The sequence below is a fragment of the Terrapene carolina genome, unplaced genomic scaffold (assembly GCF_002925995.2).
Source record: "Terrapene carolina triunguis isolate 2854851 unplaced genomic scaffold, T_m_triunguis-2.0 Scaffold397, whole genome shotgun sequence".
Classification (NCBI taxonomy): Eukaryota; Metazoa; Chordata; order Testudines; family Emydidae; genus Terrapene; species Terrapene triunguis.
Window position 1 is genome coordinate 966,007 of NW_020664748.1, and position 23,448 is coordinate 989,454.

General features: G+C 58.4%; 3 protein-coding genes across 18 annotated transcripts in view; 1 reads left to right on the top strand and 2 right to left on the bottom strand.

Moving 5' to 3' along the window:
- Positions 1-5,550: 5,550 nt before the first annotated feature.
- Positions 5,551-9,618, bottom strand: CUNH1orf189 (chromosome unknown C1orf189 homolog). The gene is made up of 4 exons (XM_024207235.1): positions 9,544-9,618; positions 8,241-8,281; positions 6,292-6,421; positions 5,551-5,652 (listed from the first exon to the last, which is right to left on the bottom strand). The coding sequence occupies exons 1-4, from the start codon at positions 9,616-9,618 to the stop codon at positions 5,551-5,553; spliced, it is 348 nt and encodes a 115-aa protein (XP_024063003.1).
- A 2,243-nt stretch (positions 9,619-11,861) lies between these two features.
- Positions 11,862-17,617, bottom strand: CUNH1orf43 (chromosome unknown C1orf43 homolog). The gene is made up of 7 exons (XM_026658103.1): positions 17,514-17,617; positions 16,713-16,814; positions 15,713-15,830; positions 14,865-14,918; positions 13,924-14,090; positions 13,680-13,738; positions 11,862-13,059 (listed from the first exon to the last, which is right to left on the bottom strand). The coding sequence occupies exons 1-7, from the start codon at positions 17,580-17,582 to the stop codon at positions 12,861-12,863; spliced, it is 768 nt and encodes a 255-aa protein (XP_026513888.1). The 5' UTR covers positions 17,583-17,617; the 3' UTR covers positions 11,862-12,860.
- A 202-nt stretch (positions 17,618-17,819) lies between these two features.
- Positions 17,820-23,448, top strand: part of UBAP2L (ubiquitin associated protein 2 like) — a 43,203-nt gene continuing 37,574 nt past the window's right edge. For 15 of the 16 annotated variants that reach the window (XM_024207407.2, XM_024207409.2, XM_024207410.2 and 12 more), the window contains exon 1: positions 17,820-17,894. The gene's annotated coding sequence lies outside the window, so the exon portion shown is untranslated. Of the gene's footprint in view, positions 17,895-18,763; positions 20,404-23,448 lie in introns of those variants that run through there. The other variant, XM_024207408.3, reaches the window with a different exon arrangement.

The window sequence follows — 23,448 nt, forward strand, 5'->3', positions numbered from 1 at the left end:
TCAGCACTGGGTGCACGCCCCTGTATAAACAGCTGTCACATCCAACCGCTGAGACAGCCGCATCTCAGCACTGGGTGCGCAATCCTCATATAACTCGCTGCCCATGTCCCACTCCAGATGTGGCATCTCCATGGCGGAAGCAGGCCCAGCAAGAGCCATTTGGGGCCCCTCCCATTTCACTTTATTTACACATTACAGACGTTGTGGGGGCCCCCTGAACGTGAGTCCCCAGTACAATTATCACCCCCCCAGCCCGGGCTGGAAGGGCAGAGTCTGGCTCTCGTGTGCTGTTATGGCTGGAAGGAGCTTCGGGCCGGGAGAGGAAACCGGGGTGCGTTATTGGCCTGGTGTGACGGGGCTGGTGTGTTGGAGGGGAGAAGCTTGTGGGGCTTGTGGGGGGCTGGGGGGCAGGCGTGCTCTGGGACAGCTCCTTGTCGCTTCGCTTCCCACTGGCTCGCCGGCTCCCATGCAGCTCCGGGCCGGGTGTCCGTGCATGCAGGCAGCTCCTAGCAGAGGCAACCTAGCCAGGTCACTGGGCTGCTCCCCACCCACCAGGGAGGCCAGAGCTCTGATGGGCTGGGCGACCCTGGGGGGGCAGCGGGGCCTGCAACACTGAAGGGATGGGTGGAGAGGGAGCTGGAGCCCCTAGGGTGAGCTGTTCTCACCGGGGAGCCAGAGAGCTGTGCCTGGTTCTCGGAGAGTGAAGGGTGGGCTCGGCACCAGGACTCCTGGGTTCTAGCCTGGCTCGGGGAGGGGAGTGGGGTCTGCTGGATTTTGGGGGAGGGGGCAGCCAAGACTCCTGGGTTCTCTTCTCAGCGCAGCCACAGACTAGGTGGGTGACCACGGACAAGTCCCTCCGCCCCTGTTTGCCCAGCTGCGAAAGGGGGTGATGGCAGCCCCTCCAGGGCAGGGGGCTATTACAGAGGGTGGGGTGCCTACTTCTGCTCTCACCCCCATGCAGCCCCCCTGGCCTTGCCCTAGAGCCCGGCTGGCGTCAGCAGGGCAGGGCCAGGCCCTTCCTGGCAGTCTCCCCGCGCTGGCGACTGGGGGGGGGGTTACTCTGTCGGCATATTGGGCTCTCCCTCCTCATGGCCCAGCTCTGGTGCAGACCATTAGTTCCCGCTGCCCCCTCCCCCACTGACACATCAATCCCTTTGTCCTGGCGACAGATGGCCCCGGGGGGGGGAGGCAGAGAGCAGCCCGCCCCCCCGCTCTGCCCATCCCCAACCACAGCGACTCAGGGTCCCAGCATCCCCTCAGCCACAGGGGCCCCAGACCCAGCCCGGTGCTCCACGGGCAGGTCCTGTCTGCTGGGCTCCTTCCCCAGCCCTGCCTTGGGGCCCTCTCCCCCTGGGCCATGGAGGGCTGTGGGGAGGGGGAGAGGTCCCTGGGGTGCTGTGACCGCCTCCTGCTGGCTGATGGAGGGAGCTGCTCTGGGCTTGGTCTCAGCCACAGGGGGGGAAGATGTGAACGGAAGAACGGGGCTTGGGGGACCTTGAGCATCCCCGTCCCCAGCTGGGAGAGACGAGGAAGGGACGGGAAAGGCACAGGCCCCCTGCACGGATCCTGGGCATGAACCGCTCACCGCCGCTTGCTCTGCACCCTGGGCTCAGCCGGCCCTGTCTCCAGCGACAAAGCTGGGCACTGCAGGGCCAGAGCGCCCCACATCTGAGCCGAGCAGCTGGGGTGGATGGGGCATGCCCAGGCAGGGTGGGGTGAGGGGGTGGGTCTCCGGGATGGGGAGGAGGGTGCCACGGGCCCTGGCACGTGTCCCTGATGGCTGATCTGATGTGAGCCGACAGACGCGCTAATGAAAGGCCCCTCTTGGGAGGGGGCCGCGGGCTTGCTCCAGCCCTGTCAATACGCTGAGCCAGGCCGGGCGCTGACGGCCCCTCGGGCGGGGAGCCACCAAGGTCAGGCCGAGGGGAGAGACTCAGCACAAACTCCGGGGTTGGGGGGCAACAAACCCAAGTGCAGATCCATGGGCCGTGGGCCGAGGGGTGTCCAGGGGCCAGCCGGGCTGCAGGCCCATGGGCTCCAGGGGAGAGCTGGGGGGCGGGGGGAGGCTGCCCATGTTTTCAGACCACTCAGGAGTGTGTGTTTGGGGGTCTGACCCCCGAGCGAGATCAGCATTTCACTGAAGCCAGCAGTTCCCCCCACTTCCCTCTGCACTGGGCCTGTGCCACCTGCCCCCATTCCCCCCCCATGCGAAGGGGGGGCCGTGCTGCTCAATCAGAACAGAACATGAGGGGCCGGGCAGAGCCAGGCCCCTTGTGCGTCTGGCTGTGGCCCCCCCAGCTCCATCCCCCAAGCGTGTGGCCAGAGAGACAGCGGCTCGGGGGAGGGGGTGTCATGTGTGGCCTGGCGGCTCTGCTCCGTGCACTGTCCCTTCATGTGGGGCCATGCTGCTCCCCCTCCTCCCTGAACCGCCCGCTCCCAGCCTGAACCCCAGGGCCCGAGGGGTGCCTGACGCAGGCTGTGCCGGGACCCCAGGGCCAGGCTGCAGTTGTGACCCGTCCCAGGTGCCATGGAGGGGCCTGTGGGCTACTTGCGGGCATGGCGGGGGGAGGCAGAGGGTCAGGAAGGAAGCCCCCCTCCATGTGTGACCGCCTTCCCCAGGGGATGGGGGTGTCCCTAGGGGAGAGGTTGGGCCTTGTTCCCCCACTGGCAGGGAGGATCCAGGCTCCACAGGCTGATCTTGCACTCGGGCATGAGCTGGCCTGGCCTGGGTTCGTCCCTGCCAAACAGCCCTGCTCCCCCCTGGCTTCTCTGTCCTGGGAAGCCGGGACCGGGGAAGGGGGGGGAATCGTCAGCTGAACGGGCTGTGACGGTCCCGGGGTACGGAAAGGGGCGTGGCGCGTGGGAGCAGAGAGGTTTTTTATCTCTGTACTTGGCACCGGAGCGACCGGCGCTGGACGCCTGCGTCCAGGTCTGGTGCCCGCAGTCCGAGGAGGACGTGGCTACGTTGGAGGGGGCTCAGCGAGGAGGGTTAGAAAACCTGCCGCCCGGCGGGAAACTCCAGCAGCTCCATGTGTTTCGCTGAACAAAGCGAAGGCTCAGGGGTGACTTGAGCCCAGGGGATCGTACCTGCCTGGGAACGGCTGCTTGTGCCTGGGCTCTCCAATCCAGCAGGCAAAGGCCTGACACAACCCGAGGGCTGGAAGCTGGGGCTAGGCAAACTCAGACTGGACATAAGGGGCAGATTTTTCATGAACCCCTGGAACAATTTACCCAGGGCTGGGGGGATGCTGCAACCCCGCAGGGCCGGTTCCCTGAAAGCTCTGTTCTAGTCCCGTCAGGAATCTCTGGCGGCAGAGGTCCGGCCTGTGCTCCAGGCCATCGGATGAGATGATCACAGTGGTCCTCTCTGGCCTTGGACTGTAGGAATCGTCTGTGGCTGGGGGAGACAAGTCACAGTCCGGGGGGGAAAGGAGGAGGGAGGTTGGTTCTGCCAAACCCTTCCTAGACAGGACGATTGCCCCTGAAAGCCCCCGACCCCTCTCCTGGAGCTGGGGGGAGAAGCCGGGCTGGCGGGACGGGGCAGGCAGGGTGAGTGATCCCAGGCTATAAATACAAAGGCCTGTGACGTGCACCTTTTGTTATCTGCCCTTTCGAGCCGGAGCAGCTGAGCGGGTGCCCTGGCCTGGCTCAGAGCGGCTCCTGGAACAGGACCGTGGCCGCGGAGGGCGTGTGCAAGGTTTGTGAGCCTGTGATGTGTCGGGATGTGTGTGTGTGTGTGTGTGTGTGTGTGGGTGGGTGGGGTCAGTGGTGCCAGGGCGAAGTGTTTCGTGGGTGCAGCGAGGGAACATGTATGTCTGTTGGGGGTGCATGGGGAGGTAAGTCCGTACCCTGGGGATCCCCTGCTGGGACCCCCTCACTCTGCACTGACAGTGCCGGGAGGTGTCTCCTGCTTCGGCCAGTGCCCCCAGGTCGGGGATTCGAGCTCCAGGGGCCGCAGTGAGGCCAGGGTGGGCACAGAGCCAGGCAGTGCAGCGCTGGCTGTGCAGAGCATGCGGGTTGGCACCTGGGCGCTATGCTCTCACCAGGGGGCGTGTGCATGCGTGTGAGTGCACACGCGTGTGTGCATGTGTCCCGTGTTCAGACATGCTTCCTCTCATGCCCAGCCCCCTCCTTGCTGGAATGCTGCCGCTTCAGTTCCCTCTGCACCCCTCAGCCACAGCATGTCTCCATCGCTACTGAGTCCAACGTCCCTTCCCTGAGCTGGGGCGACCCGGATCCTGACATCAGCCAGCCAGCAACGGGGGCCTTGCACCCCACGGGGGGGCGTCATCGCCCTGGAGCTGGGAAATCCTGGGGGCACAGATGGGCTGGGGGGGGTTCCCCACAGCTCTAGCTAACCCCACCCCACGCGGTGCTAAGCTCCAGGGGACAGGGCGTTACGCTGCAGTGAGGCCAGCAGCTGCGGCTCTGGCACGCAGGGATCTGGGTGCCCCGCACTGCTAGTGCATCTCCAGCAGCCAGGCGCTGCCGGGGTCTCAGTGCACCCCGACGGGGGCTTGGCTCACCCCGGCTGCTCCATCTTGCCTTTAGTTGCATTAACCCACTTGGCCACCAGGTGTCAGAGATGCTTCACAGATGACACGTGCAGACGTGTGTGTGTGTGTGTGTGTGTGTGTGTGTGTGTGTTCAGCTGCAAGTTGCTGGATAGTTTCAAGGGGCGTCCTTGGATTCCATTTTCCAGGACTCCTGGGTTCTGTCCCCGGCTCTGGGAGGGGAGTGGGGTCCGGTGGGTTAGCAGGGTGCTGGTGGTGGGGGAAGGGGACTGGGAGCCAGGACTCCTGGGCTTTTCTATACCTGGCTGTGCCACTAACTTGCGGCGTAATCTTGGCGCAAGATCCTTCTGTGCCCCCTGCCTCAGTTTCCCCTCGATACAGTGCTGATAATGCTGCTGCCAGGGCCTGGGATGGGAAGGGCAAAGGGAGGCCTAAGGTCTCTTGGGAATTCTAGTGACACAACCCGCTTCCTCCCTGGCTCAGTGCGTGGCCCAGCGTCAAGGTGCCGAGTGCCCCGCAGCCGGCTGGCCGCCGGCCTGCAGGCCCTGCGCAGACTCAGTGCCCACACGGACCGGAGCTGCCCCCAGAGGGAGATGCTCACACCCACATTAGACCCGTTATTCCAACCCCATTGGTGGGGCTTACACGGCATAATGGGGAGGGTGGCAGGGGAGCTCCCCCCCCCCAGCAGAGAGGCCAAGGTCTCTGCTAAATCCATGGAGTTTCTTCAAATCTGCCCCACGACATGGTGTCTCCGGCTGCCTCTGGGCTGCCCCCCCCAGTGCTGGGATCTAAACGCCGCCTCAGGCTGCTCCGCTTAGCTCCACACTTTAATATTCTCGGGAGGTTTTGACATTGTCTCTGAAATAGCAACAACCACGACTGTCCCGTCGGGAAGGCGGCTCTGGGGCAGGACGGGGAAGTGCTGTAAGGTGCAAAGCCTGGGGTCCCCTGGGAACCTGGGCCGCTGCAGGTCGCAGTTTGGCGGAGCGAGGGGGCCGGTGTGGGCCGGTCGCTGCTCCCCAGAGCTGGGCGCTCACAGCCTCTCCACATAGAAGGACTTCCCCCCGTGGTTCAGTTCGCGCTGGTGCTGCACGTGCTCGCAGTGTAGAAGGTAGCGCAGGGCCGCGCGCCGGACCTGGCAGGGAGGCCAAGAGCTGTGTGAGAAGCCAGGACCCCTCCGCCCTTCCCTGGCATCTGGCTGGTCCCATTGCCTGCTCCAGGGCAGGGTGGAAACCAGCCCACTCCCCCCCGCCAGGAAGGGGTCTAGCTCAGTGCCCCCCACCATGTGGGCAGCAGCTGAGCCTGCAGTGGGGAGAGCCGCGGGCTGGGCCTGACCCTCCCCTCGCTCTGCACCTCTGCTGACGCCACTGCGGGGACTGGGACTCGGTGGGATGGGCAGATCTGCAAAGGCGGCAGGGGGAGCCGCTGGCTCTGGGGCATTTCCCCCTGTGACTTGGTCGAGCCGTATCCCTCCAAACGAAACACTCCCCGCCCCCTCGCCCCAATCCCGCTGCCCCTCACCCACGAGGAGCCGACTCCTGCCCTGCTGGGGCCAGAGGCTTGTGGTGCAAAGGGGACCCGGATGGAGCTGGCTGCGGCAATGCCCAGGGTGGGTGATCTCCCCTGGCGTCCCCTGCCCCGTTCTCACTGCGCAAAGCGGGTGTGAAAGGTGCCCAGCCTGGAACCCCTGCTACCAGCACGAGCCTTTGCAGCCACGCTGCCCGGGGGCCCTGCTCCTCCAGGGTCAGCGCCCCTCTGCTCGCCCCAGCCGTACCATCAGCAGCGCCTTGTTAGCGAAGCGAAGCTCCTCTGCAACGCCGGCCCGCAGGTTCTGGCAGCCCTTCACCAGCCTCTTCTCCTCCTGCTTCTCCCTCTGGAGACAGAGGACACGGCCCCACTGCCAGCTGTGGGGACGAGAGGCCGGGGGAGGGGGGCACTGAGACAGGGCAGCCTTTGCAGCTCTCCCCGGCGCAGAGGGGAGTGAGTTACATGGAAACGCAGAATGAGGCTGAGGGGGACAGAACCAAACCCCTCACCCCCGGGCTGAGTTTTACACCATTGCCTGAGTCAGCACCTGGCTGCAGTGAGTCAGTGGAACCTCCCTGCCGCCTCCCCCGCCCCCGCAGGGCTCTCAAGCTCACAACGCACGTGACGCTTTCACTTTTGTTTCCTAGCGTTCAGGTTCCTGGGCACTGAACGGCTGCTTAGTCCCCTGAGGTGGGAGAGCCGGCTCCGTCCCTGCCACGCTGCATGCCTCAGTTTCCCCTCCCGCCTCGTCTTGTCTGTTTAGAGCACGAGGTCCGTGGGGCAGGGACTGTCTCTTGCTCTGTGTCTAGGCAGCTCCCAACACAACAGCCCCCCCCGCCCCTCCCTGGCCTGGCGACTGCTGGGCTCTAAATCACACCCACAGCCTGGGCTTGGGGCTCCCCTCACATCTGGGGTTAGGGACATGACGCGATTGAGGAGAAAAGGGGCGTTTACTCTGGGCTGTGCGAAGCAGGTGGAAGTTGGGGGGTTTTGCACCGGTGAGAAGGACAGGCCAGGAAGCGGGCGACTGGGGCCAGCTTAGCTCTGACTGTGCTGACTGCAAAGGGGGCTCTCCAGGGAAACAATCCCTAGTGCCTGCAGCTCCTGCGATGGTCGCTCTGTGCTTGGGGGATAAACGTCCAAACAACCAGGGACGGTTCTCCAGGCCCCTGGTTCCCTGGCCCCAGCTGGGCTGCCCAGAGCCACCGGGGGGCGGGGGGGGGCAAGTGGGGCAATTTGTCCCAGGCCCTGCAGTGGCCCCCATGAGAATATAATATTCTATAGTATTGCAACTTTTTTTTATGGAAGGGGCCCCGAAATTGCTTTGCCCCAGGCCCCCTGAATCCTGGGGCTGCCCCACAGAGCTCACCAGGAGGGCCCCAGCCTGCGGCCACTGAACTTCCTTGCTGACATCCATGGGCAGGATCAGGCCCCAAGCCAAGAGGTGAGGGGAGCTTTGTCTGGTCCCGGGCTAGAGCCACATGAGCAGCCCCCACTGCGTGCCTGGAGCCCCTCTGATTTGAATGGAGCTGGGGGCGGATGTCAGGGGCCATCGATAGGGGCCCTTAGCAATCATCACTTCCAGCAGCCCCAGCTGGGCTCAGCGGAGCCGCCTCCGTCCTCGCTGGCTTCTCCTCCCGACCCGGGATCCGAGGGAAGGGGCCAATTGCTTTGCTCTGGGGAGAGGGGACGGCCCTGAGCTGCACTCAGAGGTGGAGTTGAAAGGGAGCTGGAGGCAAGAGCAAACGGGACAAATGCTCAGTTTTGCCAAAAAAGTGGGGTGTGACCCCTAGGGGTGTGTGGAGGAACATGCGGGGGTGGGGGGGCACGAGCAGCAACACCCGTCCTGAGCCGGAGAGAGAGCTCAGGAGAGCGGCTTGGGCCAGCCCAGCCCTGCATGGGTTGGCGGGTGGGCGGGGGGGCTGGTTGTGTGCATGGGGGGGGGGGGGGGGTAGTGGGGGCCTCAGGCCGGCCCCACTTTGGGGGGACAGCTGTCCTTGGGCTGGCCCCATGTGGTGTCCCGTTTCCCCTTTGGGAAAATATGGTCACCTTACCCCCACAGTTCCCTTTGTCAGTAGCCCCCTGCAACCCCCCGGCGCTCTGCTGCTGGACGTGCTGGGCGTTATTATTCCACAGAGAAGTGGCTTTAATCACAGTAACGAAGAGCTAGAAACCACCCTCCACAAACCCATTTACCTTTTAACCAGATTCTGGTAGGCAGCCTCCTTCTTCACCAGCTGCAATCAGAACGGCACATTCAGGCCTGGGCCCGGCCTCTCCCAGGCTGTATTGCTACCCGCAACTAGCAGCTGGGAGGAGGCAAAAGCACCAAGCCCCGGCAAGGGAAAGTGATTGATTGGTTCAAAGGGCCTCCCATTTCGGGTGGCGGAGGGGTGACAGCTCCTAGCACCCGGCACCCTGACGGGTCCCAAAGTGCTTTGTACAGTGATATATGAAATAGGACAGGGAGGACTTCCAGCACTACCATGCAGCCACCTCTGCAGCGCAACCTGGCAGCTGGCTAGCGGAGCACATCCGCACTGCGCAGTCGTTTAGGGCAGAATGTGAATACTCACGCTGCGTTTCGCTGGGAGGCTGCGCTTGATGCCCCGAGTCTTACAAGTGCCACTGTTTGAAGAGTCACAAGCAGTCAGGACCTGCGTGTTATAATCCCCTCCAGCTTCTGGGAGCCCTCAGTGGCCAGACAACAGAGCCGGGCCCATGAACAGAGTGCTCCAGGCCAGGCAGCGGGAGATGACCGGCCAAGGGGGCGAGTGAGCCTTCGGCGTCTCTCTGCAGGGCGGTTGCCCCGGGGGGTAGGGCAGGGAAAGCGGGGCCTGACTGGGGAGCTCTGCTGGGGGCGCTGTCTCCTCCCTTAACGCCCCAGGGCGGACAGGGTTTGGCCTGGGGACACCCCAGGATGGGGCAAGGGGATGCTGATTGGATACGGTGTAGCATGAAGAAGAGACCGGGGCTGTGGCCGTGGGCAGAATCCAGCCCTAAGGAGTGAGATGGGACACCAGCCTCTCCCCACGTCTATGGCATTGATGAGACCCGTCCCCTATGCAGCTGGGAGCCGCTCAGCCCCACGGGCTGCTGCCATCAAAGGGGCTTGGCGAGGCCCAGTTTGGCCTTCACAGGCAACCCCGCAGGCCCCATTCCATGTTCTCAGGGGCTGCCCTCCTGCCCACCCCTCCCGGGCCCTGACTCCCTGCCTGTCTCCCCCGCACTGTCTCTACACCCTGCCTGCCCCCCCTCCACAGGGCCCTGGATCTATGCCCTGCTCCCCACCCAGGGCCCTGGATCTATGCCCTGCCCCCCCCAGGCCCTGTCTCCCCCACACCATCTCTACACCCTGCCTGCCCCCCCCCCCTGCCCAGGGCCCTGAATCTATGCCCTCCCCCTCCCAGGGCCCTGGCTCCATGCCCTGCCCCCCATCTCTACACCCTCCTGCCCCCCCCGACCCTGGCTGCAGCCCTGCCCGTCCCCCCCGTCCTACCTCCTCTTCCCTCAGGAGCTGCTGGAGCGAGGGGGCGTTGCTGCTCTTGGCCAGTTTTTCCCTGCCAGGTGCCATTGTCACGGGGCGGGCGCTGGGCTCTGGGGGCAGCTGCCGTCCCGTTACCGTTTGGCTCCCTGGTCACCATGGCAGCAGCAGACGCTTTAGAACCGTGAGACCAAGCCAGAGGCTCTGCCTGGGGGATCCGTGTTGCCCGGGGGAGTGGGCAGAGCCGAGCTCAGTCGCCCCGTGGCTGGGGCCTGGGTGCTCAATTATACCCGGTATCCCCCGTCCAGGGAGCTGCGGGAGACCTCTGCTCAATTAAAGGGCGAGGACAGTTTAATGAGCCCCACGTGTTTGTTCCTGTCGCTTCCCATCGCCCGCTGCCCTGGAACCATCCCTCCTGCTGCAGAAGGCGAGGGACAAATCCTGCAGCCCTTGGCCCGGGAGCTTCACCCGCACGAGCCGGATCCTGTGAACACGGCAGGGAAACGCCCCCTTTGCCAGCGAGCCCCCCCATGCAATCACGAAGGAAACGTTGCTAGCGGAGCAGGGGTGCAGGGCCCCAGGCGCCGTGCGATGCACACACCTACCGTACGAAGCCGCTCCCTGCCCGTCGGCCAAGGCGCGGGGTGTCTGTAAAGCCCAGGCTCTCGCTGCCCAGGCAGTAGCTGATACTTGATAACCGTGAGCCCCGTCTCGAACAGGGGCAGCAAACCGACCTGAACCACCCACACTTGGCCCGACTGAAGGGCTGTTGGCAGCTGGCAAAGAACCCAGGGACTGCACCCGACTGGCCTGAACCAACAGTGCGTGGCTGCCACCTTCCTCGCCAATGGAAGTGCCAACTCTAGAGCCTTTGGGTCCCAGCATGCCACGCTCCATCTCGAGCCAGCCTGTGCAGGGCCCGCGGTCTCCAAGCGTGAGGATGGCTGGAGTCAGGGCCATTGTCTGCCTGCATTTGGCCAGTGTGGTGAGCTGAGTCACACGTGCTTGCACACGCCCTGCGACCGTGCATTTCTTCCAGGCCCGTCCGTTTGCATGAGGTGTGAGATACGGGCACGCCCAGGAGCTAGATCAACACGGGCCGCCCCTAACCCCCGTGCTCTCCCCCTGCCGTACAAACTCAGCATCCGCCCTGGAAAGATATTGAAATCCCCATTTCTAGTTCAAAGGCCCGTCGTACCCAACACCCTCCTCTCCCACGGGCGGCAGCAGTGCTGCCCATCCCCACCATGGCAGCAGGCAGGTCGAAGGGCGGGAAATACAGCCGGGGGCATTGGGCTTTGGCTAACGGGTGGGGTTTCAAAGGCACTCGGCTCTCGCTGAAGGGACACTCCGATGCAGTGGGTACAGCCCCATAAGCCCATAGTGCAATGCAGAGGCACCATGCTGTGGGAATCCCAGGGGCACTGGGTGGGCCAAGGGCATACAATGATTACCCCTCCCCCCCACCCCAGTCAATCCAGCCCCTGGTGGATATCGCTCCCTCCTCCGGGGCAGATGTGCCATGCAGCACTGCTGCTTTACATGCCAGGATCTCCAAGTGCTTCTCCTGGCAGTTAATGCTGCAGCCTCACGTCCCCGCAGAGCAGGGCCCGGGGACTTCAGACACGTACCCCCAAACCCATCTACAACACTGAACTAACTGCTCTTCCTGGGAGGCAGCCCCCAGCCTCCTGCAGGAATGACCCCACCCCCATTGGTGCAGAGAGGGGAGAGCAAGCCAAGCCTCTGCCTTTTCATCCCAGCTCTGCGGCCCTGTAGGCACTGTGGTGGGTCACCTCCTCTGCTCCCTATGTGTAAAACAAGGACCCCCCCCTTTCTCCCAGGGAGGTGGAGACAGGGAAAGGAGCAGCTAAAGGAGCATGTGATGCAGCGAGAATCCAGGCGCCTGTAGCCATGTATAACCCAACTGCAGCCAGCTCCTGAGGGGAGGGGGCGCTGAGCAGGGCCCTTACCCAGGGAAGAGCCCATGTTCCTGGCAAGGGGAGGAGCAGCTGGAGAGGAAGCAGGCAGGCAGCAGAGCCTTGGGGGCTCCCAGCTGTTCTTGGCCAGGTGATACAGGAGGCTGCTCGGTGCAGTGACAGTAAGGGACCTTTCTCAGAAACCCCCACACCCACTCCCTGGAGAGCACAGGCAGCTGCCCCAGCTGCCCTCGCCCTGGCATCAGACACACACCCACCTTTATGAGCCACCCCACAGCAGCTGAGGCTCAGGCTGTCCCGAGAGCAGCATGTGCAGCTCTAGAGCAGGTGAGGAGTCAGAGCGAGGGTTCCCTGCCGCCAAAGAGCAACGGTGCACGTGGGCCGCAGGGGAACGTTCCTTTTATTAAACAGCCATTTAAAAAGAGAGAGCGCAGGCCTGGCTGCCAGGGGCACCTCCTCCGGCCCAGAGCGGATGACTGGTACGCAGCGCACGCAGCTTGCAGGGGGACTGCCGTCAGCCTCCGGCCTGGGAGCTTTCGCCAGAGGCTGCTCTGCTGCTGCCCCTTCCCCATGAGGCCTGCAGGAGTCCATGGTGAATGGCACGAGGCGCTGGTGAGAGCGGGAGGGAACAGGGAAGGTTTTCACCCGGCTGCCCAGCTGGGGCATGTGGAAGAGCCAGTGAGCAGCAGCACCCTCACCTCCCCAGAACAGGACACTGAGCCATTTACTGTCCGGGTGGGGTTTAAACAGGCTCAAGAGATCAATAACAACCCCCCCAGATCTAAAGGGCAATTCAAGCACAACAGGCTGACAAGGAGTGGGAGGATGGACTCACAGACCCCTCCCCCCCGAGGCATTTACCCTTTGGAAAGCCCAGCCAGTGGCTCCAGTGAGGGAGCTGGAAACCACCTCTGGCCTCAGCCCCTGAGCCATCGCTGGGAGTGATGGAGGGTCAGTGGAGTGAATGGAGCCGCTGCAGTCGGTGCAGAGGGGTGCAGGAGCACTGACCCGGAGCAGCGTCTTGTATAAATACGCTAAAGCTACTCAAATGTTCTATTCACAGCGCTAGGGGCTCCAGAGAGACACTAGCCACTAAACAGGGATTGCGTCTGGAATCTCTTCAGAGCCCAAAGCACAAGGCCCATGCCGGCTGCTGGCCAGCTCCCTGTTCTGCAGCCAGTACACAGCTTTGGATAGAGCCTCCTGCCCAGAGGCCAGGTAACCCCAGCCATGATGTCGCTGTTAAATCCAACTCCATGCAGCAGAGAGTGATCCAGGAGCCCAGTGACTTCCCGCCTGGACACGGACTGTTGCCAAAAGCCCCTTGTGACTTGCCCCACCCAGCAAGGGGCTCTCAGAGGCAGGTCCCAGGAGCAGAACTCCTGCCGTGGCTCACAGGGTGCTCTCCAGCGTGTTGTAGTTGTCCTTGAAGCTCTTCAGCTCCAGGAAGTGTTTGGCACGTTTGCTCTTCTGGCTGGAAGGCAGGTAGGTGACCTGGATGGTGGCTGGGTTGGAGACATCAGGCGAGAGCGTGAGGTCCTTCGCTGCTGACTGGTGCTGCCTTTGGCTGCTGCCTCCTCGTGCTTTGATACTGTGGAGAAAAAGGAGATGTTACGGATTCCACCCGGAACACAGAGCAACCCTTCCTGAGCGAACGAGACTGCAAGAAGCCTCATCAGAGGTGCCAGTCAGTTACATCAATGGGGTGCAGGCCCTCGGAAGGCAGGTCTGGGCAGGCGAATTGTGGCAGGGTGTACTCTTCAACCTGTAGAAGGTCAAGGAAAACACCAGAACAAGGGTCGGGACCAGAAGCCACGCTGGCTGCTATAGGCTGCAGGCCCCAGGCCACTCCTGACCTGAGCCCGACAGACTTTGCTTTTCTGACTGTCAGTTCGGTTGCTCTGACTCACAGCTCTGAGTAAGGGCCTTAAGAACTGGGTCAAGTGGCTCCTTCCCTGACCTGATGCCTCAGGGAGACAGACTGCCTGCCTTCGACAACCATGAAAGAACTAGGAACTCTGCTGGCTGGGGTTGTTTGGGGGCCTTCTTAAAGGGGACACTTCTTTGTCAATTTGGTTTTGGCCTCCCACTTCTCAGTTCCTGTACAGACACAGCCAGCTGCAGAATTTCACCATCCACAACCCCCTTCAACGGACTGCCATGCAGACCAAGGCCCAGATGTTAAACATCCCCATCGCCAGTTAAACTTACATGTTCGCGAGCTCAGTCAGGGCCCCCTGGTACTTCAGATATTCTGTCTTCCCAAAGACCTGAACACAAACAGAAGAGCGCCTTAGAGATCCTGGACTCTTGGTGTGCATTGTCCTTGGTCTTGTTCGCAGCCGCCGGCAGAACAGAGGGGAATTGTGGGCAATGCTGCGAGGCGAAAGACCTGGCTCTGCGGGAATCCACCCCCTTCGCAAAGACCAAAGAGAAGATCTGGGCTGACACTCACCCCTGTCCCATAGCGTGCAGTGTCATACCCATCCAGGAGGGTGTCAATCAAGGTTTTGCGGACGCCCCTGAATGGAGTGCTGGAATTTCTCAGCTCCAACAGGTAGGCATGGAAATTCTTTCCCATTAAGGACTGGGGGTGTCGGCCTTCTACACAAAATGGGATCTCTGAAAAAACAAAGCAACACAACAATGCCAGTGATGGGCGGGTAGGAGTGTGACACACACTCCAGGGGCCTGGAAGAGAGCCCGTCCTCATGAGTGACCCAAACCATCCAACCAATTCCTCCTTCTGCCCCTCTGCCTTTCTGACGGAGGCACCATACAGCAGAGACCTGCAGGCAGAGAGACTGAAGCTAGGATGGTTCAACGAATCACTGCATCAAAAGGGAGCACAAGAAAGACACTTTACAGCCTAAGTCTGCAGAAGCCTTTACGAAGCTGGGGAGTTTCTCAGAAAATCAAGCCCAGGCATCTCAAACTGGACACCCCCACCCCGACAGTGAGGCACCCAACCGTGGGGGATCCTTTCAGAAAGCCAGGCAGTATTTGAGGAATGTCTTTTCCTGTGACACTGCAGATAATTTAGAAAGAAAAGACTCGGTGTAAATAACTTCCCATGGCTTCTGCTGTCTGTTACGTTCTGTATTTTACTCACCTTGGACACGGACTAACCAGATCAAATTAGCTTCTGCTTCACTTTATTTGTGTCACATTCTCGTTTTCATGTTTAGCACAGAAGTTCTCAACCTTTCCCTCTAGCAGACATCTCTACCCCATCCAGTGAGGACCCCAATTCCTTAGCTGGGAACCCCTCCCACCTAGGGACATGGTGGCAGCCCCCAGGCTGAGAACCCTTGTGCTAGCACAAGGCTATTGGCCTAGGCTCCAGAGGCATGTCCCCCGACTGGCCACGCTCCCCACCTAAAGACTCTCTCTTACCAGAAGCTCTGATTGCATCCAGTGCCTTCATTCTGTACAAGTAGTTATAGCAACCTGGAAAAGACAACACACAAACTGGTCTGGAGAAAGAAAAAACACAAACAGCCCAGCAAGTTGGCACAAGTGGGGGCTGTGTGAACAGGAGATTATCCTGTTGAAGCCTTTCCCCCTGCAATGAGGCTAGCCCCGTGCAAATCGCAGAATGACACTAATCCGATTACGCAGCACCAATGGTAACTGACAATCAGTTTCCTTTGTCTGGGGGTTTCTGCTCTGCTTGGTGAGAAAGGTAAAGCCTGGACTGTCAGAGCAGAGATGGCCCAGACAGCTATACACCATAGGCTGTGGCTGCCTTCCTCTGCGATATGGCAGAGGGGAACAGCTCCCTACACGCTAGTCCCCATTTTGAGCTGAATGGCTTCATTTCAGCCTGTGTGGTGGGAGCCTTGGTCCCCACAGGCTGCTTCTGTGTATTAAAGACAGGGACAGGGCTGCAATCTGCTTGATTTTAACCAAGTCAGAGTAAGGGTTAGGGATCCTGCCAGGTTCTGGTGTGACAAGCTGCATGGTAACCATCAGCAGCTCAGCAACAGCGCCACCTGCCCCACGGGGAAGGACGGGGCCCAGAACAACACTGCAGCAGGACAGTTAATACTATGGGAAGAGCCTGACAGGCTCAAAAGCTGGCAATGTAACTTCAGAATTCCCAGATTCTGAGAGCAGTAGTGGGGATGATGTTTGCACTGTGGAGGCTGGAAGGCTGAACAGGAAGGCCCTGGATCATCCTCCCCCTCCACCCAATATACTCATCAATAAGTTAGGGTGCATATATTTAGAAGACACAGTACATTGGCTTCCTGGTGTCTCTAGCTGCAGGAGCCTGGCATCATCTTCAGCTAGCAGTTGGGGTTCATACTTAATGTCCTGTACCCTTGAGAGACGAACATCAATTTCCTCTTTCAGGTCCTGTCCAGAAGAGAACAAGAACATCTTACATTTACAGAGCACCCTCCTTCCCAAAGCACCTATGAATCCCAGTAGACAAGGATCACTGCACCCAGCCCTGAGATGCAGCAATTACTTAACAATAGAAAGTAACACTCTGCAACCATTTAATCCAGGAAGTGAAGATTCCCATAGTCAAGGAGAATTCAGAGAGTCAGAGCACAGCTATCAGGCCTGGTGTCCACTTAAAAGTTAGAACAACATAGGAATGGCGCTCTGGGGTGTGAAAAATTCACACCTCAGAGCCGCACTAGCCCCAAGGCATGGCTAGGTCGACTGAAAAACTTCCATTGACCCAGCTATCATCAGAGAGGTGGAGTTCCTACCGCAACAGAAAAACCCCTTTGGTCACTGCAGGAAGATTCTGCGCTACAGCCCTACGTCGGCATGGCTACGGTGCCAGAGAGGTGTGCTGTAGTGCTCAGAGTGTAGACGTGGCCATCAGAGCTTTCCTTTAGCCAGGACACCACAGCTAATGTCCTGACTATTACAAAGTGCATCATAGACCCTTTAATGAAAGCATTGATTTTAAGACTCATCAGAAAGATGGTATCCTCCAGGAGCAGGGCATTCCCTCGCTCCCGGCTGGAGCAGTGGGTTCAGTAGTGACTCATGGGGAAAAGAAGGGCCAAGACCATTTCTTGCAGCACCTGGCTGCTCCCTGAAGGTCTCCGCCACGCTAAGAACTGGCCCCATCTGGCCCTGTTTAGCTTGGGATATAGCTGCAGCATACGGAAATAGGAAGCATCAACAAACACAAAGCCTTATCTAAATAAGCAAATTGATCGCCCAAAGCGTAACCTCCCCCCCGCAGCCACTCGGAGACAAACCCCACAAACAGACCTTGGGGGCGTGTTGTCCAACCGGCACATGGGGCCCCCGGCGGGACTTCATGGCGAAGCGCATGATCTGTCTTTTCACAAAGATGAACAGCAGCACAAACACCTAGGTACACGCAGCGAAAAGAAAAGCCGTTAGGACCCAGCAGAGCCAAAATACTTTTATCTGCACTGGGGCCCCGTCTCCCCAACGAGTCAAGCCTGGAGCGTCCAATACCATGTTACCAGGAGCTGGTTTGGGCAGCTCCCATAGGAGAAGGGGTGCGTGTGTGTGTGTGTGTGTGTGTCCGTCCCACAATGACCATTGTAAAGGGGCTGCATCCCTCCCACCCCGCAGCCTCCCCTGTGCGGGGGGAGGGGATGTTAGAGACATCTCGCAACCCCCCCCCCCCCACAGGCCCCCCCACCCCCCCCCCCCGGCTTGCAGGGAGCCCCTCGCGCCAAGGGGAGCCGATCGGGACCCCCCACTATGCCCCCCCCAATCCCCCCCCGACTGGCAGGGAGCCCCGCGCCCCAAGGGGATCCAATCGGGACCCCCAGAGGCGGGACCGCCCCACTATGAGCCCCCCCCAATCCCCTCCCGACTGTCAGGGAGCCCCGCGCCCCAAGGGGAGCCGATCGGGACCCCCCCGGGCTGGGTGGCCAGCGCCCCACCCCCGCCGGGGCCCCCCGCTCCGCCACGCTCGAGGTGGGGGCCCAAGGCAGGAGCTCTCCCCGCCCCCTCTCCCCGCCGAGCCGGGCGGTTGGGAGGCGCGCGCGCGCGGCGCCCCCTCAGGCCGAGGCCGGGCCCGGGCCGGGTCCTCACCAGGCTCCCGTAGGCCATCACCAGCACCACGTTGACCCCGGAGAGCCAGTTGCTGCCGGACGTCGCCATCCCCGGCCCGGCCCGGGGCCCCACAACAACATGGCGGCCGCTGAGGCCACAGTGCGCCCCCGCCACGTGACGCGGGCGGGACGTAGAGGCGGGCGGGGCGGGGCGCGCCGGCCAACCGCCAGAAACCACGTGACACGGGGAGGGCCAAGGAGAGGCGCGAGGCCGAGCCACGTGACAGGCGGGAGCGGCGAAAGAGGAGCCCGCCGGGGTCACGTGGCGGGGGCGGCCTGAGGCCGGCCTGGCCCCGCCCTCGCCGGGGTCACGTGATGGGGCGGGCGCCGCTGGGTAGTTGTCAGTGTGGTGGAGACTCAGGTAAAGTTGGCAACGCGGAGGCGGTGGCGGCCCCGGTAATTGCGCGCGGCCCCTTTAAATCCCGGCCCCGGTGGGGGGCCCCCCTCTCAGCCGGGGGAGGGCGGCCGCGGCCGGCGCGGGCCCCCCGGCCAGGGGCAGGCGGCCCCGGCCCCCCTCCCTGCCCGGATCCGGACGCCGTGCGGCGGGTTTTGTTTATGGTCGGGTTCGCGGCCTAGTGGGCCCGGCCGAAGCCGGGGGCTCGCGTAGCGCGCGCGGCCGGGCCCGGGCAGGGGGTAGTGGGGAGGGGGGGCGGGGAATGGCGGCAGCGGCCATGAGGGCGGAAGCGGCGCCGCGGCCGGGCTCCCAACCCCCCCCCCCCCGCCCGCCCCCTCGGAGCTCGGCCGCTGCCTGCCTCGACCTCCCCGCTGGATGGAGCTCCCTGCCTGCGGCCCCCGCCCCGCACAATGGCCGGGCAGCTGCTCCCCTCCCCGGGCCCCGGCGCGGATGGAGCCTCCCTGGCCCCGGGCCGTGCGCTCCCCTGACCGCGCTCCTTGCCCCTTGGGCTTGCCCGAGCGCCTCCCCCCCCTGGACGTGCAGCCCCGCTGGGGGCAGCCTCTCCCAGCCAGCCCCGCTGGCCTCGAGTCCCGCAGCGCCTGAGAGATCCGCCCGCTTCGCGGCCGTTGGCCCTAAGGGCGTGAAACCTTTCTGGCCCTGTGGGCGGCTCATCCCCATTGTCTGCTGTTGGAGCTGCCCTTCTCTCTCCCGAGCAGGCTGACGCCTGTGCTGGCCACTGGGCACCTCCATCCGACTCCCTTCCAGAGTTCTCCTCCTGTCCGTGCCCCGGGGCTGCCCGGGGGTCCTGCTGGTAGCTGTAACAATGGTGGCGGCGTTATTTCAGTAGCCGTCCCTCTACCAGATGGTTTTAGAAAGGCACTTCTGACCGCTTGTAGCAATTGTGCAGAGGCTTGTGTGTGGCACCCTTTGCTCAGGTGGGCTCTAAAGGGCTTTACTGACTGTATATGCAAACCATAACTATACGCAGCATCATAGGACCCAGCGCTGACACATCTCTGGGCTGGAAGAAGGTGAATTAAAGGAAATGATCCAGTCTTATACACGTCTGTAGTGCCGTGCATCTCATGCATTTATTACATAACGTGCCCGCGACAATCCAGCATAATCTTAGTTTAGGCAGAGCTCTAATTACCACTATGTTCACAGGAACCTGCAGCAACTTGGAAGAATAATATTTAGTACCTATAGCTGGCTATAGCGCCTGAAGGATCATTCCATTTCATTGGTATCCACACCAGTTCAGAATCGCATGTTACAGCATATTTATGTAGCCTTTGAAACTGTCTATTCAGAGCTTCCCAGTAAAATAATGGCTGCTAATACTACATTAAGATTTCAATAGTGCTTTATCTCAAAGCACTTTGCAAAAATCTGTATTCTCTGTACCCATGAATTATTTCATCCATAACCGAAATGTACTCACTTCTTTGCGAAATGTGGCCTAAGCCTTACAGAATATCCCTCTGTGCCGGGCTCTTTCCGGTGCACATGCTCCCCAGCAGTGCAGAATAATCATTTTAAATACTTTGCCCTTCTGTAGTCCTTTCATCTGAGACCTCAGAGCTTTTTGTAAATGTTAATTAAGCTTCATGGAGGGGGTGTGAAAATATCATCGTTCCCTTCTAACAGATAGGGAAACTGAGGCTGAGTCGTGCTGTGACTTGCCTAAAGTCACCCAGGAAGTCTGGCAGAGCTGGGAATAGAACCCAGTCACCTGAATCTGTTTTGTGCCCTGAACACTTCTCTCAGTTGTGCATTTGACTGAGAGATCACTGCTCTACAAAATGCAACTGAGCCAGGATTTTTGATGGAACGCATAGATTATTATAAATCTTACATTTCTCTGTCTCCCTTTTTCCTAAAGACCCCAAAATACCTACTAGCCTGCATAGACAGGAATCTCTTCTACGTGTGAAATGAAAAGCAGTGGCAATTAAGTACAGAAAGTGAAGAGTAACTGCAGAGTAAATTATTAAAATCATTAAATTAAAATGATAGTAAATTAAATTGCAAGCTCCTTGAGGTGTGGTGGTCATGTCATAACATAGTTGAGGAGCCCTGTGGCTTTGTCTGATGCTATATAAATATAGTGTTTCCCTTTTTGACATATAATTCAGAAGTCAAACTGATTTGATAATGTTTTTCATTTCTCTAGTTCATTTCATTCTAGAATACCAGGGACACAATGGAAGGAAAATGGAATCACTATTTTATTTATATAGCATCTGCCTCGAAGTACAAGATGCCTTACAATTTAAAAAGAAATATTCAGGTGAAATGAGTGACCAAAATACCAGTTAGAAACTTCAGTTAGATCAGACTGTCACTGTTTCTGTGTGGTAGCGTTTCAGATGTCAGACTACTGAACTAATATTTTGCATTTTTAATAGTGCTTAATCCCTAAGGATTCCGAAGTGCTGCACAAACTAGAGTATGATCCTGAAGTGAATTCTTGGTAGGTGGAACCCTGGGCCTACACAGAGCCTCACTGAAGTCTGTGGGGCACTGCACAGAGCTCATTGTGGGGTTGGGATCAGAATAGTAGTTGCCTGGTGAGCTTTATACATAGTGGTTATTTAATTCACCATTGAAATGCTGTTGTGCCAGGATTGGAACATGGCAGCTGTTAAAACAGTGCCTAGTAACTGCATAAGGGTTTAGGACAAGAAAGTAATAGAACCATATCCTACTGAAATGGCAGATTAAGTTACTGCAGTATGAAACATGCAGTATTACTTCCCTCTGGGCCTGCAATTCTGATGCCAAATTAGTTTAATATGATAACTTGTTTGTCTGTAAAGTACTTAGTACTGTAATAGATGTACCAGTGGGGAATAAGAGTAATGCTAGGGGAAGAATCGGGTATGGCGGGGGGGGGGGGGGGGGGGTTGGTGAAAAAAAGGGGGGGGGCGTTTTTTGTTTTCTGGGTTTTATTAAAGTTTCTGCAGTGCTTTAAGGAGGAGGAAAAAAGTTTTTTCTTCATTGACTCTACCCCCAAATGTTCTTATTGAGGGATGAGCCCCCCGTAGCATAGGTTAGTATGCTTTGTATTAGGCGGTGATACTGTTAGAGCCATACTGGCAAATGATCAGGCTTCTATGTTAGTGACAGCAGTATAAATTCAGGGGGAACCATCTGTCTGTATTGTCTGAAGGTGTTTCAGGGATTGGAAGGGAAGGTGGAACTTGGTGAGTCTAAATGTTATTCACAAAGTCTGAAAGTTAATTGTGCCCTGCACACACTCTCACAGCCGGATCTTGTGCATGTAGTGCATTTAATACAACAAGAAATGTCTGTAATCCTCAGCATTTCTGCAGCACATCACAAACACGAGTCCTCACAGCTACGCTTGTAAGGTAGGTCCCCCAAAACCTCCCCCAAGCTACCTCATTATCCATCTTCAACCCTCCCCCTTATACTCCCCTTTGCAGTGGTGCCTACAAAACACTTGGCAACAGTTAGGCTCCTGGTGCACTGAGACAACAGCCTCCAATACTAACTAATATTGTCTCATTGTTTCCTGGTGTTCCCCCTCTGTGTGTATCCATCTCTTGTTTTATACTTGGATTTTAAGCTGCTTGGGGCAGAGATTATCTTCTTGTTCTGTTTTTGTATAGTGCACAGTGTCCATGACTAGGACTCCTAAGTGCTGAGGTAATGCAAATAACAACAACAAAGGCAGGTGATTGTTACCCCCATGTTACAGACCGGAAAAGCGAGGCAGAGCTTGTGATTTGTCAGAGTATCAGTCTGAGCTAGAACTCAGGAGTGCTGAGGTGATTTGTGTGTCAAACGTTATTTGGCAATAAGATTTTTGCAGACTTGCCCAACAGGTAACAGATTTTATTGCTGAAGGAACTGAGCAAGATCTGGAAGTTTCAAAAAGTTCTGAAAAATCAGTATTATTTAGGAGTCTTTGTATGTTTAAATAGCTGCAAGATGTGGATATCCCAAGGAGGTGGACGACTTGACCTTTTGTGGGAAGTTGCAGGAAAGATTGCATTAGAAGCGTGCATTCAAGTGAACAACAGAAGCTGGTACAGGCCGTCTCTCACTGGAGCAGCAAAATAGTATTGCAGGTTTACAAACACAGTGCAAAACTAACTTTAGGGGCCTCTGCTTTGTGCTCCAAAGGAAAGATCTAGTTGCACTGTGTCTACTCACTGTCTTTGAAGATTTAGATTTCCCATCCCTTAGCACTGCCTCATGCTGAGAGGCTTTTCAGTCACTCCCACCCTCCTACAGTACATTGGTTCCCCCTTGAGGGGACACAATTGATCTTGGTGAATAAAGTTTCAGATAAGATACTGATCACTTGTTTCTCTTGTTGAGGTTTCCTAGCCAAATATCTGCCTGCATGTATTATTTGTTCCTTCTTAGATTAGGGAAGTCCCACATGCTGCTAGCGAAGGGCCTGTTGCTCCAGAGGCAGAGTTGATAGCCTTATTACCCCAGTGGTAAAGTATTAAGTTCCAAGTTACTTGTTTCAGAGGCTGGTAAATAACTGAAATCCTGCTTGGTGCTTTTGATTGTACCTGGCATTCCTTATTCGTTGGAGCCGTTTCGGTATGGTGAGATTGCACAAGGTGTTACTGTCACTGCTGGACTTTCCTTGCATTGGGGGTGTAGGGGTTTACAATTTAATTTGGCTGTGATCTATTCCCTGTGCTGAACTGTGTCTCGACAGGAAGTCCTGAAATTCTTGTATAGCATTGCTGAGAGCGTCTCCCTAGCTGCTGTGCCCTACATCAGTCATGGGCGAAGTGATTGAATCCTGTGTAGAATTTTTGAAGGGTTTTGGAATCCTTCAGATGATATTTATAGCACTTTTCTTTCCGGCGTGTGTTGGATTATAGATGAAAAATTAATATTCCTAGAACAAGGTCACAGCCCAAATAAGCTGGGTTTGTGTTTGAAGATGCGAGCTCCGTCTATTTCAAACAAACAAACCAAGCCCACAAACCTGTTTAATGTTGGAAACATCTTGACTTGGGGAGTCGCTTCCCCACCTTTCTCTGGAATGAGAGGTGAACTTGTGAGAGCAGAGGATGAACAGAGATTCAGTTGATGGTCTTGGGGCGTTGAGCTGTTTGTTTTGTGCACTTATAAAGTGTCTGTCAGGGTAGCATTGAGGTGCCTCTAAGCCATGTAGATGGAAGGATCGGTGTTGAGGAATGCTAATTTATATTCCTCAGCCTCCTGCATTTGAGCAGTGGAATGCTAAAGGCTGCCTCTTACCAGGGAGAAAAGTATTTCTGCTCCTAAGACTTAGTCACTTAGATTTGGGGGGCAGGAGGGGATGGGAGGCAATCCTCTCTGCGGGAACAGCCCAGGGTATCTCAGCGCGGGTGCAATGTTGTTCCTTTCAGATATTGCATATTACATGTTAGGGCTTCAGTAAATCGGAAAAGGTGGGTGGCCTTTTAGTTTTACATCTCTGGAAATGGAGTTGGTGTATAGTGGTTTTGGGGGTATAAACTTGACTTCGGTGTCCCACCCA

Coding starts and splice junctions, on each gene's coding strand:
- CUNH1orf189 (XM_024207235.1), bottom strand. CDS start 9,618: ATGGCACCTGGCAGGGAAAAACTGGCCAAGAGCAGCAACGCCCCCTCG. Junction 8,282..9,543: donor AGCTCCTGAGGGAAGAGGAG/GTAGGACGGGGG, acceptor TTCTGATTGCAG/CTGGTGAAGAAGGAGGCTGC. Junction 5,653..6,291: donor CTAACAAGGCGCTGCTGATG/GTACGGCTGGGG, acceptor CCTCCCTGCCAG/GTCCGGCGCGCGGCCCTGCG.
- CUNH1orf43 (XM_026658103.1), bottom strand. CDS start 17,582: ATGGCGACGTCCGGCAGCAACTGGCTCTCCGGGGTCAACGTGGTGCTG. Junction 14,919..15,712: donor AGAGACACCAGGAAGCCAAT/GTACTGTGTCTT, acceptor TGTCTTTTCCAG/GTTGCTATAACTACTTGTAC. Junction 13,060..13,679: donor CTGACTGAGCTCGCGAACAT/GTAAGTTTAACT, acceptor TTTTCTCCACAG/TATCAAAGCACGAGGAGGCA.